The 19479-nt window shown below is 41.2% G+C and overlaps 1 protein-coding gene across 4 annotated transcripts in view; it reads left to right on the top strand.

Annotated features, from left to right (window-relative positions):
* LOC145497132 (uncharacterized) overlaps positions 1-19386 on the top strand; it is a 37771-nt gene extending 18385 nt beyond the window's left edge. For 3 of the 4 annotated variants that reach the window (XM_081476929.1, XM_081476930.1, XM_081476928.1), the window contains exons 25-52: positions 128-435; positions 1098-1317; positions 1779-1879; positions 2440-2683; positions 3319-3746; positions 4417-4699; positions 7835-8063; positions 8613-8633; positions 8731-8839; positions 9235-9372; positions 9775-9855; positions 10018-10182; positions 10730-10891; positions 10986-11039; positions 11461-11568; positions 11830-11903; positions 12251-12343; positions 13061-13094; positions 13539-13639; positions 13728-13977; positions 14533-14579; positions 14722-14755; positions 15151-15200; positions 15712-15958; positions 16425-16496; positions 16949-17033; positions 17868-17903; positions 18331-19386. In XM_081476929.1, coding sequence (XP_081333055.1) covers positions 128-435; positions 1098-1317; positions 1779-1879; positions 2440-2683; positions 3319-3746; positions 4417-4699; positions 7835-8063; positions 8613-8633; positions 8731-8839; positions 9235-9372; positions 9775-9855; positions 10018-10182; positions 10730-10891; positions 10986-11039; positions 11461-11568; positions 11830-11903; positions 12251-12343; positions 13061-13094; positions 13539-13639; positions 13728-13977; positions 14533-14579; positions 14722-14755; positions 15151-15200; positions 15712-15958; positions 16425-16496; positions 16949-17033; positions 17868-17903; positions 18331-18380 — 3824 coding nt within the window. In that variant the 3' untranslated portion in view covers positions 18381-19386. The remainder of the gene's footprint in view (positions 1-127; positions 436-1097; positions 1318-1778; positions 1880-2439; positions 2684-3318; positions 3747-4416; positions 4700-7834; positions 8064-8612; positions 8634-8730; positions 8840-9234; positions 9373-9774; positions 9856-10017; positions 10183-10729; positions 10892-10985; positions 11040-11460; positions 11569-11829; positions 11904-12250; positions 12344-13060; positions 13095-13538; positions 13640-13727; positions 13978-14532; positions 14580-14721; positions 14756-15150; positions 15201-15711; positions 15959-16424; positions 16497-16948; positions 17034-17867; positions 17904-18330) is intronic. The other variant, XM_081476931.1, reaches the window with a different exon arrangement.
* Positions 19387-19479: the final 93 nt, after the last annotated feature.

Here is a 19479-nt window from a genome sequence, read left to right as displayed (position 1 = left end):
CCCCCACTTTAAAAAATTCTGGCTACGCCCCAGGAGAGGGCATTTTCATTACAGCTGTGGGTTGGCGTGAATCCAAGACTTGAGATGAAACGTTCAAGAACTTCATTTAGTTTGACTGTCGTTGCAGCTCGTCCAAGTGCATTGGTTTGGTCAGAACTTAGACGTCAGAGGGAACTTCACGAGGAAAAGCTGAAGAAACGAAAGCAGAAGTTTTTGGAAAAACGAAAGAAGGCTGGCCTGGACGATGTTTCGGAAGGTGGAACATACTCTGTGAGGAGCGGCAGAAGTGGAGACATAGATGAAGGGTTTGGTGTGAGCATGATGAGTGCTGATATCACCACAGCTACGTGGGGAGGTTCTACCCAGCCCAGCAGTACACAGAACGACTCAGCAGTGTCAGCAGATGAGTCGGATGAGGAGAACCAAGGAGCAGAGGTAACAGAGAAAATAATGTGCATCAATAGGAGGTTATAGATGGTGTGGGTATTTCTATCAGAATGAAAAACCAATATGGCGATAACCTAGTAAACCCCATGACTGATTCAGACTGTAAACCTTTACGCGCTGTTACACTACGCAATGCTACGTCATATACTTGCATTATTGCCCAGTATTTTTTTGCGGGGGGGGGGGGAAGGGGGGAGGGGGGAGGGGGGCAGTTGCGGGACAAATTGCACGGGTGTTTACGTTGTGTAACACCTCTTGAAATGTACATGTCTTGCAATGTTTCCGCTACATTAAGCGTTGCGAAAAGTAGAACATGATTTTTTGTAAAACCCTTGCTGCAATGAAACGTTTCGAGACATGATTTGTACTTCAGGGTATAATATAGGGCAATTTTTCTTACAACTTGTGTTGCATCAAACTTGCGAGACAAGTAGCAAGAGGAATTCCCCGGTGTAACAGCGCTTTTTTGCTGCATACTACATGAAAGTTTGACTCTAGGAAAAGTCGCAAAGAGTGGAAATATTTTGTTACAGCTTGCTCTTTAGCAATTACACTGGGGTAATACAGTTTGATAGAACAGTAGAACCTCAATTTATTTTGTAGCTTGTTGTTTACTGATGCTTATTTTGATGGTTATTTTGCCATTACAGATCGCGGTGGAGGTAGAAGATGATTATCCTGATGGAATAGTTCAAGCAGAAGAGGAAGAAGAAGAGCGTCTTGAACCAGAAGCTTTCTCTGGAGGAGCTCAGGCAGTGTTCAGGAGTAGAGAAAGAGTGCCTCGTATGACAGCCTTCAGAGGCAGTGTAGACAGCGCCTCACAGCCCAGTAGCGGCAAGAAACGCAAGCTTGATGGAAGCGCCCTATCAGGTAGTCTGAGTTCGTGTTCCTCACTTGGGACATGTGCGTAGTCTTCATAATGCAACTAGATAAGGCGAGGCGAGGCAAAGCAAAGCAAGGCGACACAGCAAAACGAGACGAGAAATTTTGTGATGATGAGCTTCATTGTAAATACACATAATTTTTGAAAGTGTTTGACGAAAGCATCCTGACTTGAAAGTTAAACTTCTTTCTGTAGTTCTACACTTGAGAGTAAACCCGTTGAGCATAGAACACAGTCACAAAATGAACACACTTTTTTACTAGTCTTTTTATCAAAAATTTACCAGAAATATTTATGGACGTGGAATCCTTTGAATGCTCAAAGACATTCCAGTACAACTCTTGTAGTGCTTCTCCACATAATTTTCTTTTTTACTTATATGAAATCAAAGCTGATCGGGTGTTTACGAGAGAAGATCAGTAATGTGTAATGTATTCTGTCGTCATAGGTGGGGCCCGAAAAAGGGAACGAGAAAGAGGACTTACATTTGAAGACTGGCCTAGAACATTCTACTTTGATAGGAATTCAAGAGGAAGAATCAGACAAGAAGTATGTAGGACAAACTACGTTCCAATATAATGGTATTATTGTACTTTGCAAAAGAAAATACTTCTGGATGGGTCCATCCTTTTATCAGTTGTTGACAGGCTGACAGGAAGTTATTTTATAAGTTAGTCCATTCGTCATCGGTTTCAATCTTCTCCAGTCGTAACCGTCTGTGTTTACATGTATTATTGCCTTTTCGACAGTTATGTACCTTTGTAAAGTATTTTATGTTGTCTATTGTTGAATACCTCCTAGTTTTCTGTCACAGAACTTGATTTTAGCTGATCAGCTAAACTGAGGTCAGAAGCAGTTAAACTTGATCTAAAGATGGCTTTCTAAATCGTTGATTAGCTCCTGTACTCAAATGATGTCACAGAACTTTGCTCTAGCTGAGCTGCTGAACTAATAACAGGAACAACTTAACATGGCTTGCTATAGTCTTTCACGCTCTAGACATCCTTTTAGCTGCTTGGTTGTTGAACCAACGGAATACCTGTGTAGGAGGCTATACTTAAAGGTGACTTGTTGAATAGCTACTGTTAAACTATCTCTTTGTTCCACAGAACTTTACACCAGCTGAGCAGCTTATCAAGGAACGGGAACAGGAACAGTTTAACATGGAACGCCAAGCATGGGAGCAGCACTGCGAGCGTCTTCACCAGGAAGTCACCACCCTCACCACCCTGTGCAATGGGCTCCTCAGGGATCAACAAATGCTGGTGTCCACAGTGATTGGCAGAAATGTTCCCAGTGGGCCTGCTTCAGGTCCCGGTTTTCAGAACTTTCCTAGCCCAGTACCAGGTCTGGGTAAGTTAACAAAGCTGATTTGATACAAATTTGCGCTGACAAGTGGTAAAGTGGTTTGCACTTCAGCCGCTACATTAAAAATACGTGTTATGTACGTTGTTACACTTTGTGATCCATTGTTTTCTTTCTTTCCTCTTCATGTGCGAGAGAGCAAAAGGCAATAACAACACTCTCATTATTAAAATGGCTCTAGCATTGTCCACATTGTGTCTGTATTGCCTAATACAACGTTGAATAACTCTTTAAAGTATTTTATGTATATCTTTTTTTTTTTTTTTTTTTTGATATTTTTTATATATTTTTCGTGGTATATTAGCATGACTGTATTGCTAGGGGCCTAATCAGCCTCATCAACCTGAGCTGAAATAGTGTTACTGACTTACTTTCTTGTATTGGTACGAACAATGTACTTGACTATGGATTTATTCATGTGGCATTTATAACCTTTAAATGAAAGTGTATTAACTACTGCCCAGTCGTGAATGCTTTCAAGCAAGAGTTCGGACCTTAGAAGGGCAAACCTCGTATAGCGACAGCATTTGTTGACCTTTACTGACAAACATCTGCATATAGTCGTTTAAATTTTTACCTTAGCATCAGTGGTATATAAATGGGTTTTTCGTTCTGTGGTTTAGGTGGGAATCCATTCGAGCAGTATCAACAGAGACAACAAGAAGCCTACCAAGGACTCCAGAGTTTCTTCGATCAACAGCGCTACATGCAGCAGCAACATCAGATTCTTCAAAGCCTTAATCAGTGCTATGCACAGCTTCAGCAACAACACCAAGACATGGCGACCCTTCAGCAACAATTCCAGCAGCTGTTTTCTTACAATCCTTCCGCTCTTGGTGATAGCAATCCGTCCCCACATAGACCCCAGACTGCGACTCCAAGCGTTATCAACAACACATCTCCATCGTTTATGAGTCTGCCGTCCCACAGTGTATTGCAGCCACCTTTCTCAGCTCCTCTGTTTAGTCAGGCCCCTTTTACGAGTACATATCAGCCACCTTCATCAGCTCCAATGTTTAGAACTGCTTGGCATCCTCAGTTCGGCCAGCAGGTGGGTAATTTTTACAAGTTGAGTATGTGTACAGCTAGAATTACGAAGCTGATATTTGAATTACCATGTGCGTTAAGCATTTAAGTGCTCTTTTTATTTAGGAGATTAGTGGGGATGGTTGTTTTGAGCTAGGAGTCTTGCTGTCTTCTTGTGCACAAAATTCTTAGAATAAGCATACAGGTGAAGGAAGGCTGTTTCGCACTGACGACGTTTTTAGGTCTTTTATAGTGAATCATTATCAGTGAATTATTATCAGAATTATTATCAGAATTATTATCAGTGAATCCGTATCAGAATTATTATCAGTGAATTATTATCAGTGTTATCAACTAAGTTCTTAGAACAAGGGGTGACACCATTTCAGGCGGATTATCAAAGCTGGGTGTTGCCCACCTAGTGCAGCAGTCGTGTTTGAAGAGGATGATCAGGTCCTCAGGAACGTCTTCGTAGCGGCGCACATTTCTGCATCATTTTGGGAAGAAACAAGGATTTACTGGCATTTGGCTGTTAAGTACGTGTATTCTGTGTCTCAGTAAAATATTATTGATATAACGACCCTTGACACCACCTGACAAAGGAGGAGTTGAGATAATTGTCACGTCATGAAGGAGCAGCGTATAGACCTTTAAACAAAGGTGAATTGCTAGTAAATTGTCATTTTATTCTGCAGCCAGCAGCAGCTAACGAGCCTCCTCAATCAAGCGAGCAAGCATCTGGCAACAGAACAAAGCCAACTCAAGAGTCTTTCAGTGTAAACCCAGACACAGGCATACCAAGTCCAAGATCTACTACTCATCATGGGCATCCTGTTGAACCTGCGCCTCCCCCTACCTCATCAGGAATAGCCAACCCAGTAATGGTGGTTCGGGAGGTTGGCCCTAGTGTGATAGGAGTGGGTCTGTCTCCTGGTAACATCAGGCAGGAACGAAAATACGATCCCAGTTCATACCAAGGTAGGTGAAGCCTTAAGAATTCTTTATTAATAAATAGTAAATGCCGAAAGAAACATGCCCAGATTCATACGTCTGGTCTTACAATTTCATACAACTAACTGCTATAAAAAACTTATTGGAAACTGTTTACAATTGTATGAATGTTCGACGTGAATTCTTGATGCTTTCAAAACATCCATGTAATTATAATTGTTTAGAGTACAACACGCCTGCAAGAAAGGTAAAGGTGAAAAGTCTGCATACGGGCCAAGTGGCCCATCACGCCGGAGCTTATCCTAGCTTCTGTAGCATGAAGCGACTAGGAGTACTTCTCCTCCCTGGATGGGATGCTAGTCCGTCGTGGGGTTGCCCCCAGCATTGAAAAAAAACCCTGGGTGGAGGGAGGCACTGTGAGAGTAAAGTGTCTTGCGTAAGAACACAACACAATCTCCCCGGCCCGGGCTCGAACCCCGACCGCTAGATCCGGAATCGAGCGCACTAACCATGAAGCCACCGTGTCTCCGTCTTCAAAAAGGCAAATGCAAAATTGCAAACTCTTAATAGAGAAACAAAAGCAATATGTTGCAACCGATTTGAATGTACAAAGCTGAGTTTTATGAACCCTGAAGTTAGAATTTCTAGTGCTCGAAGAAGTGCTTTTTTCGTCCCTTGTAAAAAACTATGTAGAAACAGTCCCTAGCTCTTTGCTTTGGCAACACAGTGGCCAGTGTTAATGATGCAATATAAATTGACAGGATTAATGCAAACAAACGAGACGTTTAGTTTAAGACGTTTGTCTTGTTGGTACAAAGAAGTAAACGTGACGTATTCGTGGAATAGAACACCAAGCGAGGCCTTGATTAGTGTTTATCCTGATAACAACGTCGGTGAAAACTGCCTTGGATTACCAGACTCGAAAAAGACACTACTGTCTACAAATAATCAGTTAACACTGAAATAATGTATGTAGTTACCTTTATACCATGCCAAAGAAAATACAGCCAATCAGAATACAAGAAATCCGTGTTATACTCTGATATTACAACCAACCTTTCCATCGTGCGCCGCTCGTATATGTATGTTCCATTGATTGTGTTGGAAACTAGAATAACAATAACTTGACTAACGTGTCGAATTGTTTTAGCCCAGGGATAACCCACTAGTGATAGAGGACACCTACCTAAAATTACAAAAATTACAAAACCTAAGGGACCGTTCATTTTTTATGAGGGAGGAGGGGCTGGTGGGATTTAGGAAGCACCATTTAAAAATCGCATGACCCCCCCTCAGCTTACCAATTTTTTCACATGGCCCCCCCTTATAGCGGTCATTTTTTGGGATGACCCCTCCCCCCAAAAAAAAATTGAACAAACAATATTTAGATTTCAACTTTTTTAATATTTCTCTATTATCCCCCTACTTCACGTTATTGTGCTCACTATGAAGACAATATTTACAATCTCTATACGACAGAGAGCTGTTGTTTAAAAAACAAATCAAAAGAAAGAAAAGTCAATTTCGGATCTCCTAGTTATGGCTCGCCCTGAGCGTGTGGCATTTGGCCTCTCATTGGCATCTTCCTCATCTGAATTGATGAATGCAAGAATGACGTCACTTGAGTCATCTTCTCCCCCAGAGTCAATGGCATTACTGTCATACTCATCATTGTCACTTTCATCCATTTCACTGCTGTCAGCACTTGCCCTGTTGTCATTTTGTGTCAATGTCCTGGCATTTCTCAGTGTTGGCTGGCCAGCTCTGAGAGGACTCTTCTGCTGCAAGCATGAATGTCTTACAATTGCCTTTACTTTCTCACTCTTGCTGCTTTTCAAATGCTGCTTCAGCCCGTGGTGGTTTGAGTACTTGTTTAGTTCTGGAACACGGAGCTTTTTAAGCTTGGTTAGATCTTCGCACAACTCAGTCCAAGGATAATCCTCCTCCCTACTTAACGTTGCCTTTTCTTCTGCTCTCTTTCCACACTCTTTCAGTCCAATGGGCTTGCTTTAAAGCAGGGCGAAGAATTTGGCCACAGTTTTAATGTAAAACAGATCAAATGTACAGAAGCTAAGTTGACGAAGGTCACGCAGGACATGGAAGCACTAGAAAATAAGAAGAGCAATTATAACAGCATATTCAAAGGCATACTCAAACAGCACATCAACAAAAGGAGAAGGAAAAAAGAAAACCGCAGAAAGCCAAATGAAAGAAAGAGGAAGCGGACTGAAAACAACGTCCAACGAGTTTATGGAATCTGTGTTGGAAACCCGCTAGGAAATGATCTTCCACAATGCCTTGTGTACCCTCCTAGAACGGCCGTCCCGGAAGAGGGTCTTAAAGTTGAGGATGTTGCCACGTCGATATTTAGAAGAGATGGGCCATACATCGCACAGCTTTTGGAAGGGAATTATTTCACCAATGCTGCAAGAAGCAGAATCACCACCAACCTTGACCGGGAAGTCAGAGATTATGTTTACACCTTCATGTACCCTGAAGAGTACACTCTGACGGAAAGCATTGCTGCTTCTTGCAGCATTGCTGAAAGAGACTCCCATAGCAGCACAAGCGGCGACGAAGAACTCGACGACAGCGGAGATGAAGATGAGTGCCAGTGAAAGTTGCATTCGAAAATAACAGTGTTAAATACTTCTTTTCAGTAGCTACAAATGCTTTTTGTCGCGAAACGTTTTTTTAAAGCAGAAGGAAAGTTTGTAATAAATTTATATCCTGCCTTCTATGTTTATTCTATAGCAATTTTTTTGATATTCAAACATTATGCCATTTTAAAGTTTTACTAAAATATTTCACGTGACCCCCCCTTTTTCCCTTATTTTTTTGGGATGGCCCCCCCTCGAAAGCCATTTTTTTTCGCATGCCCCCCCCCCCAAATCCCACCAGCCCCCCCTACCTTATAAAAAATGAACGGTCCCTAAGATTGATTTAATCTATGAAATGATGTAAAATAGTTACCCAACACTCTCTCGTGGTATACCATGGGATATCCCTCTTGTACTTTCTTGGTATACACACTCGCTTAAAGGATCGTGAGTTTGCCGAGAAAATACAAGTGATTCGTGATATATTCCATGGTATACACTTGAAAGCGTGGCATAACTGGTATGTATCATAATATAATGGTGTACTCTTTCTGTTCTTCAGAACTGGCATCCACAAGTGCAAATGCAACTAAAACAGACAGCAGCGCGGATGTGATCGGTCGCACGTTTAACACACCTCTGAGGGCGTCAGCTGTAGCCAACCTTGCACAGAAGGATAAATCACAGAAGAGCGCAGCGGTTAATTTGGCACAGAAGCTCGCAGTTGAATCAGTGGAAACGTCTTCAAGAGCGTCCAGTGTACCGGGAGACGCGCATGATGTGGCAAGAGGGTACGTTAGGGAATGATACCGAGTCCTAATCTCAGAGCCATTCTGCGTTAAACTCTTTGTAGTGGCAGCGAAAGACAGTTTGCATGTAGGAAAAGTGCTTCATAGCTTGATTCAAAGTTTACGACATTACATATTCGTTCGTAAAGCTTATCCAAGCATAAATCTTTGCTGTTTTCGTTATTATAGCTAACCTTACTTTTTTTGGTACGCTTCGGTGGTATGCCTGGCGAGTTTGGTCGAGCCATGATTCATATTTTGGCGGGAGGCAGTTGAGTTAAAATGTCCATGGCGAGCCTACGTACGAGCCTGATATGTTACCTAAGCGTACCAAACCCATGGTACATACACTCATTCATCATACCTAAATTCGCCCTTCGAAAGATTCGGCGATATTAGGTCATTGACTTGCTATGGTAGAAAGTCAGGACAGTAGACAGGGTTTCTGATACAGTTCTGATAAAGTACTGATTGGAGAACAGAGCATTTGGGTACGATAACAAGATGTGATTCTCTTTTTGGAATGTTAATTTCATTTTATTTTTTCTTTAGCTCTTGGCAAGAAGCAGATAGGTAGGTTTTCCTTGACTCGAATACTTTCTACTACGACCAATGCATTTTCTTTCTCTCGACCGTGCTAATCGTTTACCTTTTCCCATTTTTGTTACAGAGCCTCAGAAGCTGGAAGTGAGTTTTCGCTTTTTGAGGCACTCAGAGATTCCATCTATTCCGAAGTTGCAACCCTCATTTCTTTAAATGAGTCCAGGCCACATTTTCTGGTACGGTTTCCCATTGCTTATTCGTTTTTTCTGGCATAGAACTCGTAGGAAGAAGTAGTTACATAGAAGGGGAATCTGTTATCATGATGGAGCTCGTTGGCAGTTAAGCCCAGCGTTAAAGTACCAAGACAGTTTGGCAGGCGCTTAAATTGTCCTCGAATTGTAGGGAACCTCGAAAACGTTTTCTTATGTAGAAAGTCACCAAAGGATTACAAATGAAGGCAAAGGAAACAAGGATGACCAAGATTGGAGCAGATGGCTGAACTTGACGCAGTTATTTCAAGGGAACTCCATTTATGTTTGTACAACCGGTTTCGTCCTTGTCAGAATCTCCCAATAATTGATTGACCTGGGCATCGAGACTGACATGGGTTTCGTTTGGAATTTCTTTCCAGCTCGAGTTGTTCAGGGAACTGCAGCTGTTGACTTCAGACTACCTGAGGCAGCGCGCCCTGTATGCGTTACAGGACCTGGTGACGAGATTTTTAACGGAGGATTCCGTCGGTGCAGAAGGAGCGCCTCTGCAACAGGCAGTAAGACTGTTAACGTTGTACACATAATTATATTTACGCGGTTTCCTAAAATAGACTTAAAATGTTTTCCATGTAGATGCTACTACTTAATCTTACAATGTTCCAAAGCACAAAATTCTCTTCACCACGGTAAACTGCTTAATTTAAATCAACCTTTCAAATGGTTTTATGTTGAATTGCCGTCTCGTTTTGAACGGCTGTGCCCTTGTTTACTTGATCGAAAACTTCTCAATTTTGAATTTACCCGTTCTGGAAAGTGGTCCAAAGAAAATTCGCTGAACATGGGTTGTTCATTTGTATCTTTCCCCCCTTTTTATGTCGTCGTGGTTCTCGTTTTTGGTTTGGTTGTTATTTCCTTTGTCTGTTTTGTTTATATTTTTTGGATTGTTCCTTTCATTGTAGCGATTCCAGGAATGGTTGAACTCTAACTCTGAACTGACTCCAAGTGAAACAGTGGAGACATTTGAAGACGACGAGTCAGAGGTGGGGAACAACAATTTTTTTTTTTTTTTTTTTTCATTCATGTTATATCCTGAGGAAACGTCGGCTCGAGAGACGAAAGATCTTATTAGCATGTTGATTACGGTAGTATAAGGTTATCTTGAAAACGTTCCCAGTGCTAACTGTGATTTTCATACTCTACAGACCAGGGAGGGCGCGGTTCCTGCAGAAACCGTCACGGAAGGAATCTATGACTATGTAGAAAATGTGGAGTCTGGAAGCACCCTGTCCACTCCTACATCCAGTCACACGGGGGAGGCACCATTCGCCTCTGAAGGCCTGGGAGACACTGTTATACACCTCGACAAGGTAAGGAACTTCAAACTGTGTAAGACGTAAAGCCTGGTTCACATTTGCGAGAGAAGCACAAGCATAAGCGCAAGCATAAGCACAAGAAAACGCTAGAGCGCACCTAGGTGAAATAAGCACAAGCATGTAAGCATAAGAAAAAGAAATATTTTCCTTTTTCATGCGCTGGCGCTCATGCTTATTTCACTAGTGTTAAATGCCGGCTTATTTCACAAGTGGGAACTGGGTGAAATAACCACAAGCATAAGCGCAAGAATTCAACCATCGCCATCTTCCTTCTTCAGCGATGTAATTCGCACTGCACGTGCGTTTGTTGCTAGTGTGAACATCCTTGTGCTTGTGCTTGTGTTAACGCTTGTGCTTATCTCAAACAAACGTGTGAACCAGCCTTAACGAACAAAAGACGTGCAGGAATATCCAGGCTAGGTGATGTGAACCTGGTCAAATGGAGCTCTTCTACTGATCAATTAAAATCTGGCAAACTTCTAACAGGGTCAATTAGTGTACTAGGAAAAGGCTTCCTAGATTGCTGAACTTGTCTTTACAGGCGCTGAGCAGGATGCGGGAGTATGAAAGACTGAGAACTGAAGGGAAACTGGGTGAATTGATGACCGGTCCTTCCGTGTTAAAGGACAAGATCGTCAAAGATGACGTCACCACAAGCTCTGCTGGTGACGTGGGGAGCGAATCCTCCATATCAGATGTGCAGGTAAGTGTTTTAATTCTCGGTAGTGATTCTCTTCTCATTTTTTAGTTCTGAGAATTTCGTGTTACATGCAGACGATTCCTCACTTATTCGACAGTACCCAAGGATTGACACTCAAGCCCTGGATCATCTTATCAAGTCCATCATGTCGGTAAGTTCCACTAAATTTCTAGGAAGAGAGTACATTTGAAACTGAAACGTGAGTGCCTGCTCATCAAACAAGTCGCAAATTAAGCAATAGTCTATCTTCGAAACCGACTGCTGCTTTGCCATTGTCCAGCGAAAGCGCTTCCTGAGCACTCGACGTACAACGTTGGATAGTTGTGTTGAACGATTAGCAAATAACAAGCCTTTTCCGACAATATATGGGCACCGTGGCATTTAACGTCAACCTTGCAGTGTGGTGCAGTGTTGACATAACCAGTATTTTATTTTTGATTGAGGATAAGAATAGGAAACTTGCCTATTTGTTGAACTAAAACTTGTTCTCTTTCCTGCAGCTTTGAAGGACCGTGGCAGGTTTTTGTTATTTGAAAATATTCTTCTTGGTCTATTTTCTTTTCTTTTTTTAGGAAGTGATTCCTTATCTGAATGAACACATGGAAGATAACTGCACCTCTGACCTGCTTGGTTACATCAGAAACCTCGTGTTATCAAGGATTCAAGTCAATGAAGACCAGGTACAATTTTGGGTTTTCTAATTTCTCTTGTTTGTTTGCTTGTTTGTTTTTGTTCTTTCTTGACGACATGACAGCAATTTGCAGAATCCGCATCATGAAAATGATTGTTCCATACACCTAAAGGCTAAAATTCCATTTGCTACCTCCTAAACTTATGAAACTTGACCTGGAGGAAAAAAGTAACGAAATTATTACAGGTATGTAATACCCCCTTAATTAGATAGTCGTTTCTATAACATCCTTGTTTACTTGTTTTGTCAGGAATTTGGCAGATTCTTCCATAAACAGCTGGCTTCCATTCTCCAGGACTCACTCTCTAGATTCACAGATAGAAAGTATGTCCTTTCGTTGATTTTAGTGACTTTTGAACGCCGCCACATCGTTGTTCTTACTGTGTGTCTGCTATTTTTTATCGTTGTACCGTTTTGGTTATAAAGAGATTTTTCGTTTGCTTTTCAGCCAGTCTCTAACGAGAAGCGTTTTTAAGTGCCTTTAAACCAAATGCGAACTAGGTACTTACCAAACCGTAGTAAAACCAAAACCAAAGTAATTGCTTGATTACTTTCGACACCGCTCCAATGAAAGAAGAAAACAGCGAAAGTAATCTTTGTTAGCTTTTTACGACAAAATAAGCAACAAGATGGTAACTATTGGTGAATGTCAAATGTATCTATCTCACTAGAATGAAAGACTGTGGAGAGGATATGCTGGTAGACATGTCCGAGATTCTGTTCAACGAGCTGGCGTTTTTTAGACTCATGCAGGACTTGGACGGGTAAGAGCTCCTCATTAAAAAATGGCGGCTTTTTCTTTACGGCTGGACCTCGCCATAGAGGTAAATCGTCATTTTCTCGCGAACGAGTGTGTCACCTATCATTTTTTTTTTTCTCCTGTTGTTTTGAATGGAGTAATAAATTTCCCTGTGTAAAATGAATATGGACCAATTCCCAGTGTAGAACAAAAAACAATCGTCGGAAAGGTGAATTTTGCAAGCAATCGTGACTACAATCATGGTGCTATTATAAGGGTTTAATGGCTATAAACAAGGTGCTGTTGTTCCTAAACGAATATGGAGACCCCTCATTTGTATTTCAAAATTTAATTTCCTACATTATAAACAATGAATAGGCAAAGTTTCCCAAAAAAGTGGAATGACCTTAAATACAGTTCAGTTAATGGAGATGAATTCCTAACCTCTCTTAACCTTTGGTGTATGGAAAATTACGTGCATAATACCTTATTGCTCCTCCTCATTGGGGCTTTTCAGAAACAATTAGTTTTAAAAAAGAGATTAAAAGAAACATTCACCTTAATTGTGTGCAAGTGATGATAATGAATGAGTTGGTCATCTCGGTAAAACCTCTTGATTCAAAACCACAGTTTCCTTAGTAGTGCGAGGCAAAGTGTACAAGAGTAAATAAGGAGTGATTCGGTGCTTATATAGAGATTAAAAGGGTTGAAACAAGGTGTGTCCTTCTGTTTTATATATCAGTCGAGGAACAAGTCAGAGACCAACTTGGAGACAGGTTAGTTCAGTTGCTGTGTTTGCCAAGCCTTGTAGTTTAGCATTAGATATTGTTAAAGTTTTAAAACGGTCTCTGGTTAAAATAGTTTAAAATTCGGAGCTTTCGATTGCCAGTCTGCAATCTTTGACAGATAGTGAATAAAAAACGCGATCGTTGAAATGTATACCGTTACAAGTGTGAAGTAGAAAAAATTACAATGGGAACAAAAAGATACTTGGGAGGAAATAAAATGCTAAAATGGGGTTCATAAAAGAATAGAATATTGACTCCTGGTAATAATCTTGAGTTATTGTCCGATACGATTGTCATTGTGGTATGCCAGGATTCCATAGTCTTTCTCACGCGAAAATGATTGCTCTTTTAGTTATTACAAAAGCTATATAAGAAAACGCCGGTCTTGGTGTGCGTAGTAAACAAACTTAACGCTTGTTGCTATGTGTTTAGGGATTTGATTCTGCCAGCACTGACACTGGGACAGGTCAGGACGGAGACAAAGAAGATGGCGATGATACGGAGGAGAAGGACGAGAATCCCCCCGAAGACAGGTTAGGAAAAACTTACCTGTGCAAGTACTTCTACACTCTTAGCTTTTGCTAGCAGATGGCTGACTTGGTGCTTCACATTTGTGTTTAGTGCTGTGGAGGAAGAAGGAGTCGGCGCTGCTGATGAACCTGAGGAGGCAGAAGGTGAAGAAGTGGAGGAAGATGAGGGAGATGAAGAAGATGAAGAAAGCAGCGAGGAGTCCTCCTCATCAGAAGAGTCAGGAGCTGAAGACGAGGGTGCAGATGACGAAGGACCAGAAGATGAAGAGGGTGAGGAAGGTGGAGCTGCCTTGCCAATCTCCAAAGAGCAGCAAGAAGCTGAGGAGGAAGATCTGGGAAAGGTTTGTTAATTTAATTTTCTAAACGAAATCAGCAGTTCAAACTTTAATTCTTGTTTGGCCTGGAACGCTCTTACGTTCTTGGTGACTTTCGTCAACTTCTTTGCACTGACGGAGAATTTGAACTCACTCATGTGCTGTTGTTGTTGTTTTGTTTGTTCGTTTGCGCTTCTTGAGGGTCGTCAAGTTTTTGTTTTTCTTCTTTGACTTACGATTGATAAGAACTAAATGTTTGCGCAACTCTCCTTCAAATTCCTTTCGCTTCGTTAGGCAGGGCCTCTAAATACCTCTATCACAAGGCTGTTAATTTGATAAGGTTTGTCACCGAACGACGCATATTTATTTAATTGGCAATCGCACAAAGGTCTTTGTGCCTGTCAACAAGTGTGGTAGAACCTCGAGTTTGGATTAAATAAATTTTGTTTCTTTTGTCTCATCACTATACGTCTTAGTTGTTTCTATTGCTCTTGTTTGATGTGCGAAATGTTTGAGCTTATCTTTTGCAGTGTCATTACTTTCATTTTAAACGTTCTTTAAACTGTTTTTTTTTTTTTGAAGGCAAGAGATGACGTAATGGCAAGTCAGTTTGAAGAAAGAACGTCAAGGTAACAGCTGTAAAAACTCACAAAACTAATCTCAAATAAAATTGCCTTTACAGTATTTAGCCTGCATTCGCTGTGCAACTTCAATTGTAACTTCAGTTAAATTGTCAACAATGTTACCTTTTCTTTTTTTTTTTTCCTCCAGTTTACAAGATAATAGCATCCTAGATTCTCCACAGGTAAATTGTTTTTGGAGGTGTTGTTGTTATTGCGGCTGTTTCTGCTGTTGACTTGTTGCCGCTGCTATTGTTGTTGTTACTGATGACCCTTTGTTGTTGCTGTTGTTGCTGTTGTTGCTGTTGTTGCTGGTGCCGCTCTTGTTTTTGTTTTTGTTGTTGTTGTTGTTGTTGTTGTTGTTGTTGTTCCTGGTGCTGGTTCTGGTGCTGTTGTTTATTGCTGTCGCTGTTGTTGTTGTCGCTGTCGGCGTTGTCTCATCAGTTGTCTGTATTGTTTTACTTTCCAGAGAACTTTTTTTCACCTGAATTGTCAAAATCACTCTCTTTCCCTTTTGTCAATTCGTTAGTAATGCAGCATTTTCACTCAAGAGCGTACTTTCCGTTCTGTTTTATTTTAGAATTGCGTAAAGTTGGAGCTGTCAGCAAGTGAATCAAAGCCTTTTTCAAGGTAACGTTAAATTTACTGTCTAATGGATATAACAGTTGTGATCAATGTGGTTTACAATACGTCAAACCTCTATACACCTACGATTTTCATGGCCTTGAAGTTTGTAAGAAAAGTTAACGTTATCTTAACTTTTAGCTTAGGATTTTTAGTAAATTTGAGACGTCGAGCGGCAGTATTGGTGGGAACGAAGAGGGAACTACGCGCGCGCGGAAACGAAGAGAGAATTACGCGCGCGCCGTACGTTTGACCGCTGTGAGCTATACAACGGCCAATCTAGGGTAGAATTAATTAACTATTGTACGGAGGTTTTAGTAAGTGAGAAATATATGGACTGACATACGATCGCGATAGCAGTTAAAGTCAGGTAGCTGTTATAGAGAGGTGGTTGTTGAGGTTCGAGTAAACCGCGAAAACAAAAATACGGTTTTCAAACGGCTAATTTACAATCCTTTGATATCAGTTCTAACCTTCCAACTGTGTTATAACGTTTTTCTTTGACCATTTATTATAGTTTTGGAAGTGGAGAAGAAGACGGAGAGGAGTCGTTTGATGACTCTGATGCCAGGCGGAAGCTAGAGGAATATCAAGGAAGTACAGCAGCGGCAGCATCCGCCAACAGAGACCGTGGAAACAACAGAGACGGGCCCAGCGACAGCGACGATAACGGTGCACCCCAGGATGAGCAGCGGCAGGCCGTGGAGGCTGCGGCTGAAGCAGCTGCTGCAGCAGGAATATCTGGGTATTTGCAAAACGGACAGGTCAGTAGGATCAACGGCTGGTGTTTCCTTAATTTATCCACACTATACCAAGTAGGCAGGTTTTGAGAACAAGCCAAGAAACTGTTAGAACCAGTGTCTTGTTAATTGTTAATTCCTTAGCGTGAAATATCCTTAACTTGTTCATTTAAACCGTCGTTCCAAGAATGCGGAACTAAATTAAAATAACGTCTCCTCGCTGCTAATTTTCTCATTTCCTCTTCCTGTCTTGATGATTTCTAAATACGTGACGGATAGGTTAATGAATTTACAGTAGAACTTAACTTACTTTCGCCCGGTCCTTGGAAGCAAAGAACCACTTAGCCAGTCTGTCGAAAGGGCAAATTCTTTAAATTTCCCGTTCACTCTTCTCTATCTCCTTCGGCTTTAAAATATAGTTCTTGACGGACACTCTCATACCGAGAGTTTATACTCAAATCTTTTTTTTATGTTTGTGTTTGTTTTACAGATCGCCAATGGTCAAGATGACAACGAAGTTATTCTGGATGACCTTCCTACCAAACTTACTGGATTAACGGAGGTAACGACTGACTGTGACTGAGGTTGTTGGCTTTCACTACATGAACAGAACTTCAAATTGAAAGAGCCCTGAGAATGATACAAACCCAAAACTGAGGAAAATCTTGAAGGATTACGAACGACTTACAACGCGTCATTCGCTCCTTCAGTCAGTATTTTCCTCGTCGAGGAGTGATTCATTACAATTCCCTTTACAATTTAACATCAGATTTTAGAAGATACATCATGAGAATACAGCACCTGACCAATCAACTCAATTAATAGCCTGGATGCAGACATCTACTGTCATTGTTTCAAGCTACAAAGTTGAACACAGGCAATAGTAGACGTCTGCGCACGGGGTTCTTAATTAACTGGAAGGAAATTACCCGGACGCGACATTTGAAAATAAATGAATTACAAAGAGGATGACGGTAAAACCTTCTAACATACGCGCGTCTTTGGTTTTCCCAGGCAGACTTGCAGGCTCGAATTGCAGAAGAGCAAAGCCGGACAGAAGGATCCTCAGGTGTCCTCGCTCATCTAGACGGATTTCCAGGTATGGTATCACCAAGAAACCTCCTGGGCGAGCTTCCGACTCTTTTGCCAACTTTTGGCGGACTGTTTTGTTAAATGTTCGTGATGTTTTTCTTTCTCTGATTACTTTTTGCTTAAGCCCTTGGCCATCATGTGCAACACTTGAACAATGCAAACGTGAATAAATGACCAGAATATGATGATAAAGACTTTAGCAAACAGTAATTAGAGAAGTAAGAAACTTCGTGGAACGTCTTAGACGAGTAAATGCTGGGCTCTATTAGTCCCTCGAATGCGGAAAACTGCAATAAGCCACCTTTAATTAGAAGTCAAGTGAACAGATTTACGCAAGTGATAGCTAAGGACTACTGCGGGTGTTAGAGAAAAGATAAAGCACAACACCAAATATCAGTGTATCTTTTCTATACTTTTTGGAGTGATGTCGGTGGTGGTGTTGTCTTGCAAGTGCTCGCGAGCTTTTCTTCCCGTTCAACACAAGATCCCCTGCGAAACTGATCAATAAGAAAAACAGCTACACTCCTTCTTATCTCGCCTTTCCCTCGTTTCTTCCCCCCTCTCCTCCCTCCCTCTTTTCCTGTCCCTTTTTCCGTTTCACCCCCCCCCCCTCCCACTTCCCTCCCCTATGTCCCTTCCCACGTTTACATCGCCACAATCCGCCTCTTCGTGTTACGACTAATCCAAGCGTAGCGGCAATTTTAGTAATTTGTCTTCAGGGAAGGTGAACGCTGTAGACTAATGCTTGTGTGATGATGTGGCCTGGGCGCTTCTCATGTTATTCAGTTTCCTTTCAAGAGCAGCCCATATAATATGAACAAATCTTTTTACTTTGATTCAGAACTTGCTGGTGATCCTGAGGCCCTTCGCGAGCCAGGTAACTACGTCATTATCGTTTGTTATTGTCAGTAATTATTTGGTTCGTTCAAGGCAGTGGACCGAACAATCGCCGTTTTCGCAGTTTTCCGTGTTCTAGCATCAATGATAGAAAATTGTCGCGATATCTTGTCCGAAACAACGGGACATATCTTGGAAAAGAAATTTCACGAAATAACTTGACTCGGGATTGAGTAAATTCTTACACATTGCAACATGCTGAAAAGACAGAATGTGTTGAAGAAAACTGAAGTACCTTGTGAATTTCGAGAAGATAAATTTGCAGTTTTCTTGAAAAAGTCTGAAACAGTTCTGTAAAATTATTCCCGAAAAAGATTATTTCTGGACTTGGAATTTTTAGAATTAAGGGCTCTTTGCATCAAGTTGGTTCTTCTCTGACTAGTAGTTCTTTACTTTCTTACTTGCAGAGTCATCCGAGAGACCGCTGAACGGTTTGCATGGTGATCCAGATAAATGAACTACACTACAAAATCTCCCTCGACTTCAAAATCTTTTTAAAATGTTTAAAGCCAAAGCACTGGTTATTTTGACGGTGTACGCCATGGTGAATTCGATCTTTTTTCTCTTTGCATGGTGTTTTCTGGTGTGTTCACTGGAGAAAGACTCGAGCAGTTCTAGGCTTATGTGTGGCGTTCTGCAAACACGAAAGTACTCCAGCATAGTTTGCTGGTTCCATTTTGGTAGAAAAATATTTGCTAACTGGCAGGAAATTACTAGTTTCGTAAAGACCATGCACGTCACTCGAGGTATGTTTAAGCATGTTTCCAAGCCAGATAAGGGTTTTATTGCAGCAGAACCTTGGCGAATACCACGGTTAAATGTCGGAGGCTTTTGATAAGATTAGTTTATACCGACAGCAAAAGGAAGGACGAATGTATGAGATATTTGTTGGGTATTTCCATTTTAGTGAATGGCAACATCTCTTACGTTTGCCCACACGAAAGTCCCTGCTATCTCTTAATTTAATTTAAACGTCATTCTAGTCTTCCGCATTGATAATATATTATGTTATATATATATTGTAAGACCCTGACTTACTCGACTGGAAAATCCAACTTTTTACGCCGTGCATGATAAGCGACGATATTACCCTACGCATCCCTCAATCAAGTTGATCCAGTTTTTTTTTTTTTTTTTAAGCGCCGTTAAGTCAACGCGTACAGTTTGTCGCGAGTATTATCTCCAAATTGAAATGCACCTTCTCGACATGCTGTCGTCAAAGGTAGCTCTTTATATGTGTGAGGTTGCTTTCTATGTTTCAAACCGTGATTTCGATGTTCAGCAGGTTATTAGTGCAAGTCGCTTTCAGTGAAATTAACCGGCAGTTGAAAATTGTATGTTTTCGATACTAGATCGTTTTACGTAGCATAACTTATTCAAGTGTGGTTTGGAGAAATAGTTTACATTATTAGGGTGGTATTTATTTATTCTCCATTTATTAAAAAGCGAATTAAAACTTGCTGCGTGTTATTTGTAGTGCTTGCGTAAATGTTCGTTCTGTGTACCTATAGTGCCCCCATTCCTGAATACAATTTTTGTCTAAAGACCCATATCCC

Source organism: Orbicella franksi, chromosome 9 (genome assembly GCF_964199315.1).
Source record: "Orbicella franksi chromosome 9, jaOrbFran1.1, whole genome shotgun sequence".
NCBI lineage: Eukaryota > Metazoa > Cnidaria > Anthozoa > Scleractinia > Merulinidae > Orbicella > Orbicella franksi.
This window is presented reverse-complemented; position numbering and strand designations above follow the sequence as displayed.